Raw genomic sequence first — 20550 nt, forward strand, 5'->3', positions numbered from 1 at the left:
ATTAAGATGTTATCTTCAGCCGAGTATTCCAGTCTTTTCCCATTCTTAATACTCTCCCTGTAATAACCCATCAGCCAAATTCCGTGTTCTTTTGTGGATCAGTTACTGATAATAACTTATAACACAAACAGGCTGTCACTGCAAACCCTGTCTCTTGGAACTGATGAAATGCTGCAGGGGGGAAAAACAGGAGGAATTTAGGTGGCTAGCTAAATTGACTCACTTGCTGGAACAGGACATGCTGCTTAGCCATTGCAGTGGATTGTACTGAAATGACACTGTAATGACATTAAAGTTTATATGAGGACTTGCATTTTAAGCTGTTTTCATTGAAAAGATATTAGCAAACAGAGAAACATGAGTGATCTTACACAGGATAGTTCAAAAGAATTTATTTTGTCAAGGAGAAGAGTGAGCGGCAGTTGTATATTGTTACTATCAATGGCACTAGCCTCATGGCTGAGTCACAAATCAGGAAATTTCTAGTTCATATCTTTCTGGTGCCCTGAACTCACAAAGGTCCTTAGGCAAGCCATTCTCTCTCTTAGTCTCAGCCCCCTACCCCTACCAACATCTGCAGTATGTGATGATAATACTGATCTATCTTACAGGTAGAGTTGTAAGTCTACAAAATATTAAATGCTTTGAATCTTCCACAGTTCTATATAAATGCTAAACATTATTATGGCTGTTTTAATTCAAAAATACCTGTTTATTCCACATAATTCTTTTAATGTGGAATAAACAGGTATTTACCACTGCATAGTGTCAGTTTTCTGAAATTTTAATTAAGTGGCCTTTATGCTAAAATAACTGCATCAAATTTCGTTGTCTTATGAAGTCTTTTGTGTGTTTTAAGCACTCTGGTTGCATTGTATTCCATGAAACAGACATGCTTAGTTTCTTATTCTTACTGTGGTACAGGGAGCCGAGGGACTTCCTGGGAAGCCGGGACCACCTGGACCACCCGTAAGTGAAATATCATATGACAATGCTGCCAGTGGCTGTGGCCTTAAATGTGCTTATTCAGAAGGATGCCCCACTGATTGCAGTGCAACTCACTTCCAGCTGAGGGTCAAATACATCATTAAATACATCATTGTCCAGTTTGGGAGTTATTTTTAAAACAGCAGTTGTGCAAGAGGCCCGATCTAGATCAGGACTATCATGCAGAAATTGTCAGTTTTAACCCTTCTGCTCTTATTTCCCACCTTCCCAAGTGGCTATAGGCCTCCAAAGGTGGCATTGAAGTAAAGTACTGAGTGTGCTTATGGGTGCAGCATCACTGATGTATTGTGGCTGGACCCTCTGCAGGTGAGAGTCTGCATTACTTAGGTACATCAGATAGAAATTCTTTTGCTCTAACCCCTATAAGAGATTAGACTTCACTGTTTGGAATGTTAGGTTTCCTAATTTATGTTATTTCTTCACTTTTTTTTCAGGGTGTGCCATACAATGAAAGAAATGGCATGAGCAGCTTATATAAACTACAGGTATTTAATACTCTGTTATCCAACATTCTGTGGCTGTAATCACTTCTCATGAATTCAAATGCAGTCTTTTTCTCACTTCAGGGAGGTGCCAACGCTGCCAATTATGCTGGTCCACCTGGGCCTCCTGTAAGTATTACAACATTATATTCTGCAGCATTAATCTGCATAGATATTAAAATAAATATCAGAATGTTCAGTTGCATATGCTTTATTTGTTTCTTGCTGACAAGCCTAACATTAGGAAAAATGGCAGTTAACCATTTTATATTCGATATGGGTTACATACACAAGTGATTCTATTTTTATTTGAACGTTAGCAAGAAATAGCAACAGTAGAGATATTCATTGTTTTCAGAAAATTCTCATTACCTTTTTAAATAAACCGCCCTGAGCCATTTTGGAAGGGTGGTATACAAATCAAATCAAACCAATCAATCAATAAATTGTTGACTTTGAGCTTCTAATTGTGGGAGGAAAAACAGGACAGAAATCTGATGAGTAAATAATTAAAGAATAAAGATTATAGTCATACTCTGCACAGAAGTAGGTGCTGTAAGCCTGTTAAAATCTATTGGCTTGAACCTTCCTAATTCTGTGCTAGACTGTGGCCTCTAGATTTATGAATCTGAGAAGGGTCCCTTTTTAGTTCCCACTGGGAAAATATCTTTTTAAAACCCATTTTTAATAGTAACAGTTGTGTTAGATGCAATAATCTTTGCATGTTAACTGAAAGATCCTTGTCATGTTCCAATTGGTATTCAATTAAGTTTAGCAAATGTTCATGCTCAGAGAAGACCCTCCCCTTTATCTGCCTATGGTATACCTCTGACTCAGGTACTCTGCTGCCCAACTTTATCCCTATGTATGACATGGACTGAGTGCCATAGAGTCTTTGGGTTTGATCCTAACTTACTGCTTCATGAATGGAAGCCCCTTTTATTCACATCAGGAGAATTGCACTCATGAAAGTACCCCTTCCAATCACAGAGTGGCAACTTAGGATCCAACGCAAGTTATAAGCTGGTTTTATAAAATGAAAAACAGCCTTTTACTTGATTTTCTCATAAAGAAGTATTATTCAATCACACTCAGTGGATGTTAGGGTGAGTTCTCCAGTTACTTTTCAAAGACAGTGATGTTCTCTGGAGTTAAATTTATGGAAGTGTGATAAGAAGCTACAATACCTGCATCTATTGTCGCTTTTCAGGGCTTTTTGGTGGTTGCACCCCATTTATGGAATAGCCTCCCTAGTGAGGTTCGCCTGGCTTCATCACTTTGTTCTTTTAGATGCCAGGTGAAGACCTTTCTTTTCACTCAGGCTTTTAAAAATTGAATTTTTGAATTGATTAAAAAAAAATTTTAAATGTTCATATTGTATTTTGTATGTTTTTGTTTTGTGTTGTTTGTTGTGTTCTGTGTGTTTTTATTGGATGTTTTTTAATGTATTGTGAGCCACCCAGAAAACAATTTGTTATGGGGCTGCTAACAAATAAAGTTTATTGTTGCGGGGGGGGGAGTCATTTGAACATCTTATAGTTTCTGTCAGTTTAGAGCAATTTACCATACTCTACTGCATATCCTTTTAAGAGATCTATGTAGTCTGTTCTATGGAGGTTATATGCCCAATCCAGTGAATCTCTGTGGGTTTGGGATTCCAGTTTTCACAGAAGCATCCCATCCTAATCCATTCACTTCACTGAAGGGCATGTGCAAAAAGAGAGGTCCTTATGGTGCTGCTCCCTCCACTGGTGAAGCCTGCATGTACAGTAGCTTCCATGCAAGGGAGAACTATCAAGTCAGGTACAGGGAATCCTCATTATCCATGGATTTGCATATCCACGGTTGGGGAAAAGGCACTCGACCTCGGCATATGGGGTGGGGGGACAACACATATTGACCTCACTTAACTGCAGGTCAGGGGTGGCCGGAAATGACCGCAGAGATCATTTCTGGCTGCCATTTTGTTTCTCGGAGCCTCAAAATGGCTCCATTTAAAACCAAAAACGTGATCCCACAGCCCCAATGCCTCAATATTTGCAGTTTCCGTATCCATGGTTGCAGCCGGGAATGGAACTCCTGTGAATATCGAGGTCCTCCTGTACATTTTGCCAAAGAACAGCCTTCTTTGGAAGCATTCATAACCTGAGACAAAGTTCTTTTTGACAACTGTGCTACCTAGGTGATTTGGTATTTAATTTACGTTCTGCAGTGGGAGAATCTGCTAAGATACCTTTCTGAATCATGTGAGGGCTCTGCCCAACATTTGAAGAAAGCCGGGAGTAATTATTGGACGTAATTCAGAATGTGCTGTCTTGTCCTTCAAACTATTTCTATTGTATAATGCAGGTGAAGTCCTAAAAACTTCTGCTTTTTGTTTTGTTCATATCTTTTGTGCAATCTTTTGTTTTCAGGGCCCAAAAGGTGACACTGGAGCAGTGGTATGTAGCCTATTTTAAAAGTATCTCAGAATTTGGGTAGCATGGGAAAGTGGCCTGTGCCAAATATTCTTTCAGCCTGCCTTATTTCAGAGTCATTTCCTAATTCATAAGGAAAATGTAATTTATAGAACCCTGGGATTCTGTTTCCTTTTGGTGCAATAAGAATGATAGAATTTTAGAGTTGAAAAAGACCTTGGTGATCTTCAAGTTCAGCCCCTGCTCAGAGCAGGAAAGTGCTTCATCCCTGACAGATGGCCATCTACTCTGTGCCTGAATGCCTCTAGAAAACATGAAGAACAGCTTGAATGTGCTTGCCCATTGTTTTACAGGGCAATGCTAACTGTGTTTCAAGAAGATTTGTCAGAGATGTGATGTGTGTAGGTTGTTCTTTTGGAGTGGGTTTGAGGGCTGGTGGGCAGATGGTGCCTTTTGTGGCATGTATTTCTCATTTTGATGAATACTGTTTATGTAACTTACATACATGTTAACTTTTTCATATGTATCCTAGAGATGTTAGTAATGAAAAGTATTTTCCCCAAAATAACTTAAGAACCACCATGATTTTAATGGATTCAAGAATTTAGCTTAATTGATTGTTTTTATGCTGTAAAAATGGAAAGGTTGTATGATGGGTAAACAGTCAGGATTATGTGCCAACCATATTCTGACTCAATAATAATAATAATAATAATAATCACCATCAGCCAATTACAAAAAGCAGCTTTACTGGCAACAGCGTATATTCTGCGACGATATCTATAACAACAGCAACAACATTGACAATAAAATTCTGGCATCCCAGGTCCTTGGGAAGGACTCGATGTCTGGATAAAACAAACCAGTCAATAACACCTGTCTGACTGTGTAAAATAATAACAATAATAATATTACGATTTTTATACCTCCCTTCCACAATGGCTCAGGGCAGTTTACAATTAAAACAGAAACCGTTAAAACCAATAACAATTAAAACAGAAATATAAATATAAACATCAATTAACAATTAAAACATCATAAAAAAATTAAACAATCAGTACAATTAAAACTCTGAAAACCAGGTTACAGTATTAAAACAATTAAAACTAATTAAAAACCCTGGAAGGCAAGGCCAAACAGATAGGTGTTAAGTGCTCTCCTGAAGGTCAACAAAGAGTTAAGATTGCGGATTTCTTCTGGGAGTTCATTCCACAGCCCGGGAGCAGCTACAGAGAAGGCCCACCTCTGAGTCACCACCAAATAAACTGGTGGTAACTGGAGATGGACCTCCTCAGATGACCTTAACTTGCTGTGGGGATCATGTAGAAGAAGGCGCTCTCTAAGATAACTTAGACTCAAGCTGTTCAGGGCTTTAAAGGTAATAACCAGCGCTTTGTATTTTGCTTGGAAACATATCGGCAGCCAGTGTAACTGTTTCAAAACAGGAAAAATATGGTCTCTCCTGGTTGCCCCAGAGACCAATCTGGCTGCCACATTCTGAACTAACTGAAGTTTCTGGACTACATACAAAGGCAGCCTCACGTAGAGCGCATTGCAATAATCAGGCCAGGAGGTTACCAGCTGATGCACCACTGTTTTGAGGTCATCCTCTTCAAGGAATGGGCGCAGCTGTCGAATCAGCCGAAGATGATAGAAAGCACTCCTGGCCATGGCCTCCACCTGAGATACCAGGGTGAGGCCTGGGTCCAGGAGTACTCCCAAGCTGCGCACCTGCTCCTTCTGGAGGAGTGTAACCCCATCCAGTACAGGAAGATCTAACATACCCCTCAGATTCTGAGCCCCCCACACTGAGCACCTCTGTCTTGCTTGGTTTCAGCTTCAATTTCTTATCCCTCATCCAGCCCATTACTGCCTGTAGGCAGGCATTTAGAAAATGAGTGTCATTTCCTGAAGATGAAAAGGAGAAGTAGATATGGGTGTCATCAGCATACTGATAACATCCAGCACCAAACCTCCTGATGACCTCACCCAGCAGTTTCATGTAGATATTAAAAAGCATTGGTAACAGAATGGAGCCCTGAGGGACTCCATATAACAGCTCCCGTTTTGAGGAGCAACTGTCACCAAGCTCCACCATCTGGAATCTACTCGAGAGATAGGAGTGGAATCACTGCAAGGCAGTGCCCCCTATCCGCAACTCCCCCACGCGATCCAGAAGGATACCATGGTCGATGGTATCAAACGCTGCCAAGAGATCCAGAAGAACCAGCAGAGTCACACTCCCTCTGTTGATACCCTGGTAAAGGTCATCCATCAGGCCGACCAAGGCTGTCTCAACCCCATAAACATCTCTAAAGCCAGTTTGAAATGGGTTTCCTCCAAGACTGCCTGGAGCTGATTGGCCACACTCCTCTCAATCAAGATAATATTTTCTTATCTTGATGATGAGTGGCAATAACTGGTATATAATGCATCCAACCCTGTGCAAGTCCCGTATGGAAATGTCTAAGCCTACATAATTCAATATGTTTTTCTTAGTGGGGTGCTAGGAGTAAATATTAAACTCGATTCTCCAACTGCCAGCATATTTCTTCAGAGGTCTAGTTCTTACTGACGTGATAAACATGTGTTAGGACTGTATAAGCACTTCAGACTGCTGGTGGACACTCTTAAAAATGTATGTTCCTCCAAAAAAATTATCATTTAAGGGAGAAGGCTAGGTTAGTACACTTCTCACTGATACCTACTTTTCTGTGTGGAAAGTTGTTGTGTTTTTTTTGGTCTGAGAGAATACTCAGTCATCTGAGGCCCATGGACAGTCTGAAGCCCAGACACAGATTTATAACCTCAGTTACAACTCGGCCTCTTGCACTGGGCTGAAATCAGGTAACAGCTGACCTTATTCAGGCATACTCATCAAAGGATTCATCCATCCCTGACTAGGATTTTTAATCAAAACTGAAATGTTTATGCAGAAAATAAGTACATTTGGATTCTGGGAACACTTTTTATTCTCAAGTCATTAAATCACTCAATGGGGCAAAAATTGTCATCTTTGAGTAAACAGTGTGTTTAGTAGCTTGTGAAATTCTCTCAGATTGAATGTTAAACTCTATTGAGAGTGTTGGATTTTTAAGCAATAACCTTTTTCTTTACAAGGGCGAACCAGGCCCAATGGGACTCCCAGGTCTAGAGGGATTTCCGGGTGAAAAGGTAGGATTTTAGCAATAACACCAACCTGTTTTCTTGCGTGTGTGTGTGTGTGTGTGTGTATGTATTTGCATATATTACTGATCAGCACTGGTCACTCTTTTGCAAATTTATATCATGTATTGGTAATGGCAACACAACATTTCCTGACTGGAATGGTATACCAGTGGCAAATGGTATACCAATGGCAAATAATTGGCAACACAACATTTCCTGACTGGAATGGTATACCAGTGGACAACACAGCTATTTATTGACATACCACTGTATAGGAAAACTGAATATTTTAATGAGCTTTGTGCTTGCATACACAGAAGTATTGTGTAGCTTTTATACACAGAGTATGTTATGTCTATTTGTACCTGGGAAATTTTCAGGACCAGAAAACAAAAAGAAAAATGGGAGTGGGGCAGAGAGGAGGGCTGAATCTTTGATGGTCAAATCAGGGCCAAATCAAATTAGCTCTGATTCAACTCAATTTGACCCGAAATAGATGTTGGTTTGATTCAGGTCAGGTTGACTCAAGACAAACGGAGTAGCATTACCCAGTGGTTGGAGGGCATGTAACCCTCAAAAGTGATGTTCCATCTTAGATGGTTGATCATTGTATTAATGCTGAATAACATAACACGCAGGGAGGTTTAACATCCAGGCTGTAAGGTCGATTATCATCAGAACTGACTGTAGAATAAAGATCTCTAAGTGCTCTTGTTGTTAATTATTTATATATAATGCTATCTACATACATGATCCTGTTGTACACTCAGTACTGAGGTAATGGACCAACATCCAAACTAACGTAGTATTCATCTATATTATTAATCCCCGTAGACGTGCCTCTGTGGGGATGCGTCCCGGCAACCCAGTGGATTGGCTGGGAAGCCGAGGCGCCGGATTGGCTGGGCGGTGGAGCTCACGCGCGGCAGGATTCATGAGACTGTTGAGCTGCTGCCCAGGGAAATGGCGGGCGGGTGGGTGGACGGCTGGCGGCGGGACCAGCCATGGCGGGCACTGCGCACTGCCAGTGTGAGGAAGCGGCAGCAGGAGCAAACGGGCCAGCAAGCTGGTCAGAAACCACAAGCGGGGAGGGGGGGAGAGAAGCGAGAGGGTGGGCGGTAGTTAGAGACACCTGGGGGAAGAGTTAGGGGGAAGGGGCTGAAGGGGGGTTAGCCAGGGAGAACTAGGGGCACAGATGCTATGTGCCCGGTCAACTAGTAGATGAGAATTTGTCATCATGCAAGCAAAGACGAGGTGATTTTTGTCAATTCCCCTTTTCCTCTGCAGTCTCTTGTTCCTCCCAAAAATCCCCAAGGACCCTATAACTCTCAGGAACATATTTTAGGGAGGCACAGGTGGCTGCAGAGGGAAGGGGGGGGTTGTCAAATATCTCCTCTTCCCCCTTGCATGATCAAAAATACTCTTATGCAAATGTAAAAGCTCTTTAGTGCTCTGTAATTAGTTTGGAAGTCAGCCACTGTGTGGAAGTCTGTATATAGCTATGTTTCTCCAGTAATAGCATCTCTGGGCAGTGGCAGAATAAACAGGTACATCATGCTTCAAACGCACACAAACACAACATTATACACATTTTTCACTATATGGAAATAATCTGAATAATATAAGAATAATATAAGATTAAAATGTTATGGAGAGGCAACCCTTAGTGGTAATTAGGGAGTTGCCCCATCCTGAGGACTGCTTTCTAGAGTATTTACTGGAAAAGAAACACATAAATAAGGCTCTATTTCCCATCTGAGGGGGTGGAATGATAAGAAATGGATAGTGTCTTGAGAAGAAAGGAAAAAGTGAAGTTCAGAGGATCAGGTATCCTGGTCACAGTTCAGAACAGTGCTAGATGTGTTTGTGCACATTGTTTTCAGTGGGCTTAGTAAGCCTAACACTGTTTTAGCTTGTGTGGCCTCTGCATTGAACCAATATGCAAATACATGGCACAGTGTGTCACTGGAATTATTTGGCCTCAAAAAACCTTTCCTCAGAAACAAAAAGGATAACATATGAATTGAATTAAAGCAAATGGAATATGGGAAACTCTAAACACTTTTGTCCTCCTGGTGATTTTTATTAGATTCCCTTGCTTCCTGTGTCTCTCAAACCCTTCCTGAGTTTTTTTTGCTCCCAAGAACATACTTTTTTGTAAGTATTATATTATAATACAATATTTCTTTCTTAGGGAGACCAGGGACCAGCCGGTCCTCCAGGAGTACCTGGGATACCTGTAAGTATGGCTCCTGAAGTTTTCCTGTTGAGAGAAATAATGTTCATATCAGCATAATATAATAATGTCAATTACAGCTGGGTTCTCACAACCTACCTGATGCCAGGAAAATGAGAGATTTATGAGTTGTGCATGTCCCAGTTTCCAATAATAAAACCCCAGAAATATTCACCCATGTTGAGTTGGCGCCATGCCAACCCAGCATTTAATGGAGATCAGTAATCTAGGATCTGATCCAGGATTGCTGGTCTCCATTAAATGTGGGTTAAATTACCAACCTGAGATTGGTGAAAATTTCTGGGTTCTTACAATTGGAAATTGGGAACATGCACAGCTTACGAATCTCCTGCTTCCTCAGCATCACATGGATCATGAAAACTCATACATTGTATAAATAGTGAAAAATACAGTTTTTTAAAAAGTAATTTTAATTGCAGTATAATATAGTAATGCTTATCACAACATAATAGTAACATTGGCTAGAAAAATGTCACAATACAAATGCATGCTGACAGTTGCCTAATCTTTGGGAAAGAATATAATTTGAGATTTGCAGCCAAATATTTGGATAGATATTCTGAATCCAGATGTGGTAGGTAATCCTTTCCACCCCTCAGAACCTGCTCCTCTTAACAGCACATAGCGGTTGCTGTCACTAGGCTCTGTGTGAGGATTTTGGACCCCTCTCACTCCCCAGTGCATCAGATATGTCTTCAGGTTCTATGTTTTCCTTCATTTGTACACACAAAAGTATTTAAATGAAATGTATTATCAAAGCAGTGGTTGGGATAGGGAATAGATGCATATACTAAAAAAAATAAATTACAGATTTAATTACTTCTTTTTTTCTCATGATGGAGAAAAAAAGTCCAGGGATTTTAGCAAAAGAGGACAGAACAGAAATCAATGGAAACTACATGAAATTCAGATGGAACAGAAATAGAGAAATCTGCCAATTCTTCTTTGCCTTGCCTCTGTCCCATTCTATCAGCTCCATTTTCATCAGCTGCCCTTCCTCCCAAGGTGCCTGTCTTGTCTTCTTGGTAGGGATGTACATGAACCGGTTCAGCTCTCCTGTTCCAGAGTACCAAACCAGTTCAGAGGTCCAACGTTCCGGCTGCTTCGGAGGTGGGGAGGTGTTACCTTTTAAGGTGCACGAACGGGTTCATGCACTCATGAGAAGTGGGAGGGGGTTACCCTTAAGGCGTAGGGAGGGTGCTTATCCCTGCCCTGCCTCATTTCCCCTGCTGCAAATCCACCTTGCCGCATTTCACGCATGCACACCGGCCACTTCCAGCATGACGCTGACCAGGGCAGCAAGGAGGTATGCTGCTGCCCCGCAACAGCTATTTTGGGAGAGCACCGGCGGTGGGAATGCAGTTGGGCAGAGGTGAGCACCCTCCCTATGCCTTAAAGGTAACCCCCTCCCACCTCTCAGGAGTTCATGAACCCATTTGTGCATATCCCTACTTCTTAGTCCTTCCAACACACCTTTCTTCTGTCTCTAGACCCAATATAAAATTTTGCATCTAACAAAGCAATATTCCACTCTTCTGAAGGCAACTGCACTAATTTTGAGTATTCTGGAACATTTTCCCCTCAGTAATTGGCAGAACTATATATTACACACACGGATAACAAAAGAACCCAACAGCTAGGGAAAAGCAGCTTTGGGAGTGGAATTGCGAGTGGAGAAATCGTGGGTGGTAGTGGTTCTTAACCCTTTCTCCACATGCCTCTTCTTTGTTCCTAAATGGAACCACACATGGCGGGGTGAGTGGTCTGAGAGACAAACACATGCCAGTGGTGGCCGGTAAGGGCGGTGGGCGGTGGCAAGAGGTACCTTTTAAAAGTCCTTACCAGCAATAGCACCAACACTTCGAAGACGTGGGGAACAGCACTCCACACACACTCCCAGCATCGCGTGTGGCAGAGGCCCAGCCTATGGCATTCACTGGGCCTTTTTACATGCACAGCAGACTTTTGTGTGGCCATCCACTAGAGGGTCAATGGCTTGGGGGCAATTTGGAGTTGAGAAGTGCAGTACATGGAAAGGCTTAAGCATCACCTTTAACTTCCACTTCTGAATTCCAAATCTCTCTCTTGAAACTGCTTTTTTCCTAGGAAAAGCAGCTGTCAGGTTTTTCAGATATGCATTTGTGTGCATAGTCTTATTAGGCCCTTATGGCAGTAACATTCTGTGACATTACAGCAACTTATTCAATGGCCAGTTAGAGCAGGGGTGGGGAACCTTGGCCCTCCAGCTGTTTTTGAACTACAACTCCCACCATCCCCAGCCACAATAAATTGTGGCTGGGGATGATGGGAGTTTTAGTTCAACAACAGCTGGAGGGCCAAGGTTCCCGACCCCTGAGTCAGAGCTCAGAACAAAGCAGATTTTCAACCACCATTACTCTGTGTTTCCAGACTTCTGCCCACCTAGCTAATACTTCCTGCAGCCACTTAGTTTCTCCTCCTCCTTTCTTCAGTGCTGTGCCTCCTTTCTAAGAATCCTACTTCCTTTGCCACTCCTTCCTTCTACCTTGTTTCCTTAGGTCTCTACTCCTTTAACACAACCCCTTCCTCACATCAGTTAAATCCAGGTAGCAATCTCAGCCCTCTTGTGACATCACAGAATGATGGCACATCATTGTGCCATTGTGCACATCATCCATGGCAACAGAATGATTCAAGAACACCTAAGTGCCAGCCAGTTTTGTGCTTGTTATATATTTTATGGGAGTGGCCTTTTTAATACAGTGACTGGAGAAACATGGAGTACGCTGCTGTTAAAAGTATAAGAATTTGAAATACTGCTGAGAGAAATCAGTTTGAAAGTATGGACTAATGTATTTTCAGAAGGCAGATCTTGTATATCCTTGAAAGGTAATAAACCTGAGTTGGTTTGGGGTTTTTTTTTTAATGTAAAGTATTTTGTAAAATGGCAATACAAGCTTATTTTTCCTGATGAAATTTGCTTTAAAAGCCCACCACGCTATTTATTGTCAAACGTACTTGATAAAAAAATAGCTGAAATACAGGTTAATTCTGTAAACATGTTGCAATGGTGCAAGGATGTTGAGCTAAGTTGGGAGCTTGCATTCCAGCCTAAGGTGCTGCTCCTATTGTGAAATATCTTCCATATACTGTATGTTGCAGGAAATGATGCAAAGCTATCCACTATTCAAGCAGACTGAGAGAATATGAATATGAAAAATATTTATATACCGCTTTGCTCAGTTAGCAAGAGATTGAGCAGCTTTGAGCATCTACTCAGTTGTGTGACCTTCTTGTGTGTGTGCGTCGTTGTTCATTGCACTAATGCAGCATTAGTCTGAATGTCAGCCATTATTGATTTTTACCATTTAAAATATTTATTTGGGAAAGTATGAACATTAGGTTAAGAACTACAGATTATGCTCATAAGCACCCATATCCTCCTCTTCCCCACCCCTCCTCCTCTTCCCTGCCTTAATTTTAACAAGGCAAAATGGACAATGTGATGTTATCATGTTGTCTTCCAACCCATACAAGCAGCAACCACTGACATGAAGAATGGAATTCACAATAACAAGTGTTTTGCCTTACTAAATACTGTGGGAAAGGAAAAAAGAGGAGACATGGAGCTGTTGGCTGACATTCAGACTAAAGTTACATGAATAATGTTTTGTGTGGACAATAGAGGAGGGGTGATTTTTGTTGACCCCACCCCTTCCCTCTGCAGCCCTCTATGTTTTCTGAAATTATGTCTGTATGGATTGTGGAAGACAAGTGCAGAAGGCTGTACAAAGAATTACAGAAGGCTGCAGGAAAGGGAGGTTGGTGAAAATCATCCCTTCCTCATTGCACACATGAAAAGTGATTCAGCGTATAGAGTGTTAGCCTGGATATTGGCCAGTGTTTCCCTTGATGGCCATGCAACAGCTAAAATATTTAATTCTAACCTGAGCCCTCCACACAGTATTTTCATTCACTGAAGGCAGCTAACCATTTTGTTGCAGATAAAAATAAATTTATTTATTTATTTACATACATACATACATACATACATACATACATACATACATACAGTACATGCAGCCTGACTCCAAAGGCTCTAGGCGGTTCACAAAAACAATAAGAACAAAATAAAACCAACTATGAAAACAGCAATTATCAGAGATTACCAGCAAGTGCTCCACAGTTCTGAAATCATTATCTTCAAGGAACAGATGCAGCTGTCATATCAACTCAAGTTGATAGAAAGCACTCCTGGCCATGGCCTCAGCCCGAGAATCCAGAGTGTGGCCTGGGTCCAGAAGCACTCTCAACCTATGTACCTGTTCCTTTGAGGGGAGTGCAACCCCATCCAGATCAGGGAAATCTATCCCATCCTTCAAAGTATGACCCCTTACCATAAGCACCTCCGTCATGCTTGGATTCAACTTCAATTTATTATCCCTCATCCAGTCCATTATGGCTTGTAGACAGGCATTTGGGGAGCTATGCCATTTCCTGATGACGATGTCATGAAGAAATACATTTGAGTGTCATCAGCATATTGATAACACCCTGCTCCAAATCTCTTGATGGTCTCACCCAGTGGTTTAATGTAGATGTTAAAAAGCATCAGAAACAGGATGGAGCCCAGAGGGACACCATACAGTACCTCTCATTTCAGAGAGCAACTATCTCCAAGCGACACCATCCAGAATTTACCGGAGAGATGGGAATGGAATCACTGCAGAGCAGTACCACCAATTCCCAGATCCCCAAGCGATCCAGAAGGATACCATGATTGAAAGTATCGAAAGCTGTAGAGAGGTCCAAACGAACCAATGGAGTCACACTCCCTCTGTCCATTCCTTGGTAGATATCATCCATCAGGCCAACCAAGGCTGTCTCCACCCCATAGCCCTCTCTAAAGCCAGTTTGAAATGGATCTAGATAATCAGTATCATCCAAGACTGCCTGGAATTGATCAGCCACCACCCTCTCAATTACCTTGCCCACCCAAGGGATTTTGGAGACTGGCCTATAATTATCCATCACTGAGGGCTCTATGGCAGGCTTCTTATGCAAAGGTCTCACAATTGCCTCCTTCAAACATGGAGGCATCCTGCCCTCCCTCAGTGAGGCATTTATGATGTCAACTAGGCCATCTCTAGCAACCACCCTGCCATGACAATATGAAAATAAAGTAACATTTTGATTTGTCTATTTTTAGATTTGCAGGAAATAGATCCAAGGCTTTTAAAAATTATAATTTCTGTTTTTAAAAATGGCATTAAAGGTTTATGATAATGAAGTAATTCTTTCACAGATTAATTTATTGCTATTAAATTGATCAGCTCCCATGTAGTTCAGGAACTCCTTTTTAATTTTATCAATAAATAATAATGATTTTTAAAAAGGAAATGAGTAGCAATAATATTTTCATTACCTATTTTAGGTACATAGGAAGCTGCCGTACACTGAGTCAGACCATTGGTCTATCTAGCTCAATATTGTCTACACAGACTGGCAGCAGCTTCTCCAAGGTTGCAGGCAGGAATTTCTCTCAGACCTATCTAGGAGAAGCCAGGGAGGGAACTTGGAACCTTCTGCTCTTCCCAGAGCGGCTCCATCCCCTGAGGGGAATATCTTACAGTGCTCACATGTGGTCTCCCATTCAAATGCAACCAGGGCAGAGCCTGCTTAGCTAGGGGGACAAGTCATGCTTGCCACCACAAGACCAGCTCTCTTCACTAGACCAGCCAGTCAGTTCACTGTCCAGTGAACAAACAAAAGGACTAAGTTGCTTAATTTTGGGAATGAATGAATGAATGAATGAATGAATACAACAAAGTAAAAATAGTGTAATGTATCTAATCTGTGTAACTAGATTAATGGTTTCCAGTCATGTTGATTTATAATTAAGATTTATCTACTGTCCCAAGCATTAAGAATCGGTAGTGAAGCAGATTGATCACAAGTGTTCATTCCCTATAGATTTCCCAGTGGATACTGTATGTCCAAGGTCCTGGTCCACATTTGACTGTATAACAAATGTATATTTATTTTATTTTATTTTATTTTATTTTATTTTATTTTATTTATTTCTATACTACCTTTCCAAAAATTGCTCAGGGCAGTTTACTTTAAACAAAACTAAAATCAACTAACCATTAAAATCAAAAACTGTAAAAACAACATAAAGCTATTATTAAAACAATTAAAACAGTTTTTAAAACCCTGGAAAACCAGGTTACAACATTAAAACCATTTACAACAATTAAAAAACCCTGGACAGCCAGACCAAACAGATCAGTCTTAAGGGCTCTCCTGAAGGCAATAATGAACTCAGATTACATTTATTCACATTTATGTATGCATACATGTATGTATTTGACAGTATGACAAATATTAGTCTCATCCACATTGTAAAACATTTTATTAAGGAATTCACATGAATACAAGATAGGTGCTTGCCCATTTTGTACTTTCTTCCTGACAACATAGGAAAATAGGAAGCTGCCATATACTGAGTCAGACCATTGGTCTATCTAGCTTAGTATTGTCTTCACAGACTGGCAGTGGCTTCTCCAAGATTGCAGGCAGGAATCTCTCTCAACATTCAGGGAAACCCACTCACATTTCTTAAAAGAGTGTGTGGTAGCCAAAAGAGTGTGGCAGGGAGTAAGCAAGCTGTTAGAGTGGCCTGATTTGGAAAAACAGACTTGGGAAGAACTAACCTCGGGTTTGAGCGATAGAACCTCCTTTCGAGGTCCCAGAAAGAAACCTTCAAGGAAACGGGATGGAACGGGTGCCCCCATACTAGGGAATTGGAACATTCCCCTTCTTGTAATCAGGTTAGTAAACTTGTATGTCATTTATGCAATGCTCGTGCATAGGAATAGGGAGGGAAGACGCGACCAAGAAGTTCACACAGATGAGACAGTAAATCTCTTCTGGAAAAGTTTGTATGGGTATGTGCAAAAAGACAAGAGTATCTCTTCTAAACAGCAATGGGACAAATTGTGGAAATGGATGTCGGACGTAACCCCCCCGATTACCTGATGTGCCTTGTAATCCCCCACCCCCGAGTTATAGTACTACCTGCATATACTTCATAACTTGTGTGTTTCCAAATCCTTGTGTGTAAATCTTTGTAGATATATCATGTACAAACAACCACTTTGTATATAATTGTGCTTTGGCAACGTACTGTATGCTTTGGTAGTTTGTTGGTTCAATAAAAAAATCTTGTCCTATAAAAAAAAAATTTAAAAAAATCTTGTCCTATCTAGGAGAAGCGAGGGAGGGAACTTGAAATCTTCTGCCCTTCCCAGAGCGACTCCACCCCCTGAAGAGAATATCTTACAGTGCTCACATGTTGTCTCCCTTCATATGCAACCTGGGCAGACCCTGCTTAGCTAGGGGGACAAGACATGCTTGCTACCACAAGACCAGCTCTCCTCTAACACTGTCATCTTGTTGCTTGGTGACATCAGCATTCATGTTGATAACCTCAGTAACTCCACTGCCTCCCACTTTGGCCTGTGACTTAAGACTCATTGTCCCACTCACTGTGGGCTGTTCTCTTATCTTAGCACTATTCACATTATATTCGATGTGCATACAATCTGTATACAGTGTGTGCATGTACAGATCTGCACACACATACAGTTAGTCACACATTTTGTACAACACATGTACAATACTAGACTTCCTATGTGTATCCTGCATTTGAAGGAACTTGTACCCAGGTTCGCTTTTAAAATGAATGTATGGTCAGACAAAAACATGTACATGTGTATTAACACCTGTACAAACAAGCAACATAATATTTGAACAGGGGCTCCTGTGGTCCGGAAGAACTGCTCACTGCCAAATCTCTTCATTCTGACCATCATCTTCTTGATTTCAGTATTGCAGTCTCTCCACCTTCTCCCCCACTATCTTGGCAGCTTGTTTCCCACTGTCTATTGACTAGAAATCATCCGTGTTCTGTCACTGCCTGCTCCCTAGCTTCTGCAGTGTCCACCTACAATTTAACCCTTTCTTCAATGCTTAACTTTGTCCCTCCACCCCACCCCCAGTTTCACCAAGCTGTTTGGCCCACTAATCCCCAGCCCTGGCCTAAACTACCCATTCATTTTCTCCATGCAAGCTCTCCATTTGCTGAGCAACTTTAGAGGAAAGCAAGACCTGGCTGACTTTGCCTCCTTTAAATTCTTGCTCTCCTCCTGCTCTGCTCAAGCTATCTTCTCCTGCTTTGAATCTAGGGATGGGCAAAACATTTGAATGAATCAAATTGAATTCTACTCGTATTCTAATCTATTCGACTCGAAACTGCTTGCACAGAATGGGGTTTGTTTGAATCAATTCACATTTTGCCATTTTGGAAGGGCAGTATAAAAATCAAATAAATAAATAAATAAAATGAGGCAAATTGGAATTGAATTCACATCGAATTCAAGCAAATTCTATTTGAGTTCAGGTGAATCCCCATCTATTCAAATGAATCCCATTCTGTGCAAGCACTTTTCCAGTCGAATAGATTCAGTTAATTTCCTCCATGCCTATGCTATGCAGTTGCATTCTTGTTTTTTCTTTGTTAAATAGCCTTTTTGAGGGGAGAGCAGTTTAGATTGGGACAGTGACAGGGAGGCTTTAGCCCTTGGTTCCTTCACAGTCCTCTCTGGAATGGGTATCTCTATGGCTGTTATTTAACCAGGAAGTAAAGAGGGTGGGGTGGGGATCACATATTTGATTGCTTCCCCACAGGGGCAGCTGGTGAATACAGCGCAAGGGGGGTGGCAAGATATACCTTTAAAAGTCTTAATGGGAGATACTGCCAGCACCTGGACGCCGTGAGGAGCAGCAGCGCCCTGCCTGGCATCTCGCACTGCGGCCATCTGGTGCAGCATGCTAGACAGGGCGCTGCTGCTCCCTGCACTGTACAGCTGCCGGCAGTATTGCCTGTTAAGACTTCTAAAGGTATCTCTCGCCATCCTTCCCAGCCACCACTGCTTCCCCATAACAGAAACTCCCTGCACATGGAAATGAACATATGGGGGAGAAAGAGTGTATCCTAGCCATTTGCCTGACGTGCTCCCTTTCCAGGTCCAGGGAGATATTGGTAGGAGTGACGTTATGGGATTTTGCTTTTGGCCTGACCACCGCACCTTTCCCCTTTTGTTTTAGCACTCCTACAAAGGTGCTTGTCATGGATTGACATGTGTCTTATTTATTTTTTATTAAATAAATACATCCATTTCATTTATTTATTATTTCTCTGTGCATATCGCTTTGGAAACTTTTGTTGAAAAGTAGTATATAAATATTTGTTGTTGTGTCTGAGAGGAAACAGTCCAGGAATGAAACAGTGTTTAACACTAAGGTGTTAAACCCAGGAAGCCAAAAGAGGGGAAAGAAGTATGGTAAATGCACTTTATTCCTTTGAGAGTCTGACAAAGGCTTCCTGACCCCATCAGCCAGGCCAAACACATGGTCACATCCAAAGAAATTCCTGAAGACTTCCCCAGACTCCACTTCCATTGCCCAAACTCTCCAGAGCGAATTTTCCCACTCTATGCATTCCTGCATGTATGCCTTAATGGCCCAGTTCCTCCTGGATCCACACTGATGCCACAGGAGTCTGCAGATCTCTGAAATTTCCCTCCAGGATATTCCTGACATCCCCACTAATCCCCATCTCCTGTATGGCTTTTGTCTTGCACTCTTGTGCATCTTTTTGATCTTTATCATGATCCACAGGACATTCATAATCCTGGGTTCTGCACCTACACTGGACCTTGCAGGTGGAATGCTCAAGTTCCTCATGGCGCTCATGAACCATCCCTCATGCTCAGAGCATCTGTTTATTTTGGTGGTTGGAGCGCATCCTTCCTTAGTTCCTTTCTGATTGCCTTAGCATTCATCTCATCAGACTCTGGTCCTCGTCAGATCTGGTTCTGTGGATAGAAACGTTAGAAAACTTTAGTGAGTTTGTTTGTTCTTTTGACTGTGACTGTTTTCAGACTATTTTCTCTGGGTTTTGGATGTTTGCTTAGTTTGTTTAGATTTGGACTGGTTTTTCGGCTTGATAGTAACAAAAAACAGCTCTGCTGGATCAGGCCCAAGCCTATCTAGACAAGCATCCTGTTTCACACAGTGGCCCACCAGATGCCATAGGGAGCCTACAGGCAGGAGCTGAGGGCATGCCCTCTCTCCTATTGTCACTCCCTTCCCCTGCAACTGGTATTCAAAGGCATCCTGCCTCTGAGGCTGGAGGTGGCCTATAGCCCTCAGAATAGTAGCCGATGATAGACCTCTCCTCCATGAAGTTATCCAAACCCCTCTTAAAGCCATCCAGGTTGTTGACTGTCACCACATCTTGTGGCAGAGAATTCCACGAGTTGTTTGTGTTGTGTGAAAAAGTATTTCTGTTTGTTGGTCCTAAATTTCTTGGCAGTCAATTTCATGGGATGACCCTGGTTCTAGTAGTGTGTGTGTGTGTGTGTGTGTGTGTGTGTGTGTGTGTGTGTGTGTGAGTGAGTGTGTGTGTGTGTGTGTGTGTGTGTGAGAGAGAGAGAGAGAGAGAGAGAGAGAGAGAGAGAGAGAGAAAGATTTCTCTCTATCTACTTTCTTCACACCATGCATGATTTTATAGACCTATCATATCCCCCTGGAGTTGTCTTTTTTCTAAACTAAAGAGCCCCAGGTGTTCTAGCCTTGCCTCATAAGAAAGGTGCTCTAGGCCACTGGTCATCTTGGTTGCCCTCTTCTGCACCTTTTCTAGTTCTACAATGTCATTTTTTAGATGCAGAGACAAGAATTGTGCACAGTACTCCAAGTGTGGCTGCACCATAGTTTTGTATAAGGGCAGTTTTATTTTCAATCCCCTACCTAATGATCCCTAGCATGGAATTGGCCCTTTTCACAGCTGCCGCACATTGAGTCGACACTTTCAACGAGCTGTCCACCACAACCTCAAGATCCCTCTCCTGGTCAGTCACTGACAGCTCAGATCCCATCAATGTATATGTGAAGATGGGGTTCTTCGTCCCAATGTGCATCACTTTACACTTGCCCCCACGCTAACAGTGGTATCCAAACATGTAAATTCCACAGCTGTATTCTGATGGGATGCAGCCCTAGTAGGACTGAACCATGTGCTTTTTCTTAATATTTGAATTGGCTCTTGGTTTTGGATACTCAGCTGTAAATTGGGTAATAACAGCAGGTCGATTCTTAGGTAAATAAATGTTAT

At 41.8% G+C, this 20550-nt stretch overlaps 1 protein-coding gene across 14 annotated transcripts in view; it reads left to right on the forward strand.

The window, feature by feature from the left end:
• The window catches only part of COL19A1 (collagen type XIX alpha 1 chain), a 404037-nt gene that overhangs the window by 338924 nt on the left and 44563 nt on the right, over nt 1-20550 (forward strand). For all 14 annotated transcript variants that reach the window (XR_008314075.1, XM_053286727.1, XM_053286726.1 and 11 more), the window contains 6 exons: nt 925-969; nt 1443-1493; nt 1575-1619; nt 3905-3931; nt 7028-7081; nt 9270-9314. Coding sequence is in view for 13 of the 14 variants with exons in the window: in XM_053286727.1 (XP_053142702.1) it covers nt 925-969; nt 1443-1493; nt 1575-1619; nt 3905-3931; nt 7028-7081; nt 9270-9314 (267 nt within the window). In the remaining variant the exon portion in view is untranslated. The remainder of the gene's footprint in view (nt 1-924; nt 970-1442; nt 1494-1574; nt 1620-3904; nt 3932-7027; nt 7082-9269; nt 9315-20550) is intronic.

The sequence above is a fragment of the Hemicordylus capensis genome, chromosome 1 (genome assembly GCF_027244095.1).
Source record: "Hemicordylus capensis ecotype Gifberg chromosome 1, rHemCap1.1.pri, whole genome shotgun sequence".
Lineage (NCBI taxonomy): Eukaryota > Metazoa > Chordata > Lepidosauria > Squamata > Cordylidae > Hemicordylus > Hemicordylus capensis.